This window comes from Gekko japonicus, unplaced genomic scaffold, assembly GCF_001447785.1.
Source record: "Gekko japonicus isolate JY-2015 unplaced genomic scaffold, Gekko_japonicus_V1.1 scaffold6790, whole genome shotgun sequence".
NCBI lineage: Eukaryota > Metazoa > Chordata > Lepidosauria > Squamata > Gekkonidae > Gekko > Gekko japonicus.
Genome location: NW_015160425.1, coordinates 8,901 through 12,084, shown reverse-complemented (window position 1 = coordinate 12,084; position 3,184 = coordinate 8,901). Strand labels below are relative to the sequence as shown.

Here is a 3,184-nt window from a genome sequence, read left to right as displayed (position 1 = left end):
GGTCTTTCACATCACCTTCGGCCAAAACTGGAGATGCCGAGGATTGAACCTGGGACCTTCTGCACGCAACTGCTACTGAGCCACAGTCCCTCTCCAGTTCAGTCGAGACAGGAAATCCAGGTAGTCAAATGTCATTCAGGGGATACGCCCAGCACGGCAAATAAACCTCTTGCCCCACAAAAAAAAATGTTCAGTGAAACATCGTTTTAAGCCACTGCGTAAATGCATCTCAGAAGCTTGACTGCCTACCGCCTCTCATACAGGAGGTTGGACACCATGCTCATCAGGGTCTGGGGCTTGATTTGCCGGCCCTCCTTCAGTTCGTAGAGATTCAGGCGGAACTTGAGCCTCTGGGCGCTTGAAGAAGAGGGAAAGGATTAGTGTTGAACCCACTCGAAGACCTTCGTGCCGCTCTCCAAACGTAATGCCCCGGCACGACATGCAGCCACTTAAGAGACCACACTGGGACAAATATGAACAAACACGGGGGAGTTGCCAGTTTTCTTTAAAGCACAAGTTCATGGGTTATTTTAGGGTACACCTGAAACACATGCAAGGAGTAGTTGATAAAACTATGAAGAAGAGCCACATCTGCAACTTCTAATGGTTACGAATTAGGGCTCCGTACATGCCATTCAACTCAAGGCAGAATTTATTCTGTATGGTCTCCATGACTCTAGAAACACAGTTTTCCTTCCTTATGCAATTAGATGGGCATTATTAAGCCGGTTTGATAGTTACATTATTAATACTAAAGAAATTGTAATTTAAATCTACTATAAACTTTGTTGTTAAAGTAATGTATACAATCTTATAATCGTGCCGTAATCTACTGGACAGGGAAAGGATAAAGAGGAAAGGATGGAGTTATTAATCCAGATTGGAATGTTACAGTGTACATATTATTTGTATATCCCATTGTGTGTTTGTCAAAAAAGAAATACATAGAAATTAGGGGGGGAAAGAAAAAAGAAAAAAAAGAAACACAGTTTTTATTACAAGTAATTTGTCCAGAACTCTTCAAAGTCAGTGTCTGTTAAATCTGAATATTAGACCTTAACAGTTAATAAACTATTTCAGATCTTGTGATAAGAGAGATTTCAAAATATATACCATCTGTAAGAAAAAAAGGCAGCTCAATTTAGATAAAACGCTCTCTTTTCCTAAAAAAATAAAATGCTGAGTTTCAGCCTTTTAATCTGCAGAACGCAGAGTGGGGCACGCACTTTGCAGCCCTATTCCATCGCCTTTATTTTGGTATGCTTTTACCAGAGTCCCTCAGCACAGGGAACTTTGTGCAGCCTCCCACCAACACAATTGCCAAACTTCTTCTCGGCTGCCGGCAGCCCTGAGAGGTATGTTGCTCTTCTCCTTTGTTTCTGAGGTTGCAAAAAAAAAATAACCACTGCTTATGAAAGATTATTTGGCAAGTCAGTGGTACGTGGGGACCAAGGCTCCCTCTAAGCTGTGGAGTCTTGTGAGCAAAAATTCCACTTTGTGAGCTGCTGGCATTAAAGTTGTGAGCGAGCGATTTGGCTACTGTATCAATTAGTTTGCTCTGGAGTCCTCCTTCCTGAGCCGAGACAAAAATGTGTGAGCTGGAGGCTTAAAAACGATGAGCTAGCTCACACTAGCTCATCTTAGAGGGGACACTGGTGGGGACATTACCTCCCCTTCCCCCAGCCTCCCAGATCACAATGCCAGCCTAATCCCCAGTCCAACAGAAGTACTTACACTGTCTGAACATCTGTGGCAAGTCCAGCCAAGCCAATAAATAGTCTGTCTCCCATTGGGAACATTTTCTGGAAGTCCGTGGTCACCATCTGAGCTTGAATGCCAAATCGCCGATCAGCTGCAATAGCAACGCAATTTTTCCCCTTCATGGCCATGACGGCCCCACCATTATAGGACATAATAGACTGGAAGAGAAGGGAAGACAAAAGATTGAAAATCTCAGCTAAGTAGTGTTTTCACATCACTCCCTTGTTTGGATGGACACTGCTCAACCTCGGAAGCGCCACAGCCTCTCCCCTGATGTTAACCCTAGTGTCAGCTAAGCTGCCATGAGTAGGGAGAAACGTTCTAATTGTTTTGCATTCCTTTCTATGCGCTTAATTGCTTGCCAGCTGCAACGCTTATCTGTAAAGAGGTACTGGAGGAGTGTGGTGTCTACCTTCCGTGGGATCGTTCTGGTTCCCAGCTTTTGCTACCGTTAGAAACTTTCCTGAATCCCGCGTGCAGGAGCCCATCTAATTGGGTATTGCTGGGGGGGGGGGGGACATACGAAAGCCCTATATCCTATTATGCGCAGGGGTAGCCCACCATTCCTAACAGTGTTCATGTTACTGCATCTATGGCTTTTCAATAAAAGGAAAACCTTCTTGGAAGCGTGTACTTCATTGTTTGGCTGTGGGTCCTGACATTCTGGCATTCAGAGGTTGGCTGCCCATAGACAGGGAGTTCCCAAGAAGGAATATAGGCCAGAGAAGCCCAAGGGAGTTCTACTGAAGCTCCCAGGGTGTGCACTTCTCTCAGCAAGGCCCCAAACCACTGCATGGCAGAGTTCTGCCATGAGCTGAGAGGCGCAAGAGGGAAAAATCTGGCTCAGAAACTTGGTAACATCTCATTTTTCTGTCTGCCTGTCTTCTTAGCTGGGTTAGATTGATACTACTCAAGACCTGCAGGTCAGAGGAGTAGAAAAAGAAAGTAGTGTTTGCATGTCCAGCCTTCTGCTGTGGAAGAATCCTACCTTCCAATGTGGACACAGAAAAGACAGAAGGGACTGAACTGTCGGCATCCTGGTTCACTTTCCCATAGCCAGTTAAATAAAATTGCATTAAAAAAAAAGTCAAACATACAGTAGCAGGTAACAAAGGACTGGTTAATGGGTTACGCTTTACAGAGTTTTACTATGGCTTTACCAATAATTCTGAATTACATATATAAACCCAGCACACGTCCTTGCAGCTCCTTCCGAACAGCAGTCGTGCAACACCTCACCTGGCTCCCACGGTGAACCTCTCTCTTCTCCTTCCAGCACCCTCAAGCGCCACAAAGAAGGAGCTTTGCCGCCATGCTATAAAGCCAGCCAGGGGGGCCTTTCAGGAGCCGAGGCCCTCCTTGCTCAGGACGCCCCCCCCCGCTCTCGGATCCACGCCCCCCCCCAAAGTCTCCAGGTGTCTTC

General features: G+C 45.8%; 1 protein-coding gene across 1 annotated transcript; it reads right to left on the bottom strand.

Moving 5' to 3' along the window:
• Positions 1 to 245: 245 nt before the first annotated feature.
• LOC107116108 (proteasome subunit beta type-3) lies at positions 246 to 1,914 on the bottom strand. The gene is made up of 2 exons (XM_015417979.1): positions 1,735 to 1,914; positions 246 to 357 (listed from the first exon to the last, which is right to left on the bottom strand). The coding sequence occupies exons 1-2, from the start codon at positions 1,911 to 1,913 to the stop codon at positions 246 to 248; spliced, it is 291 nt and encodes a 96-aa protein (XP_015273465.1). The 5' UTR covers position 1,914.
• Positions 1,915 to 3,184: the final 1,270 nt, after the last annotated feature.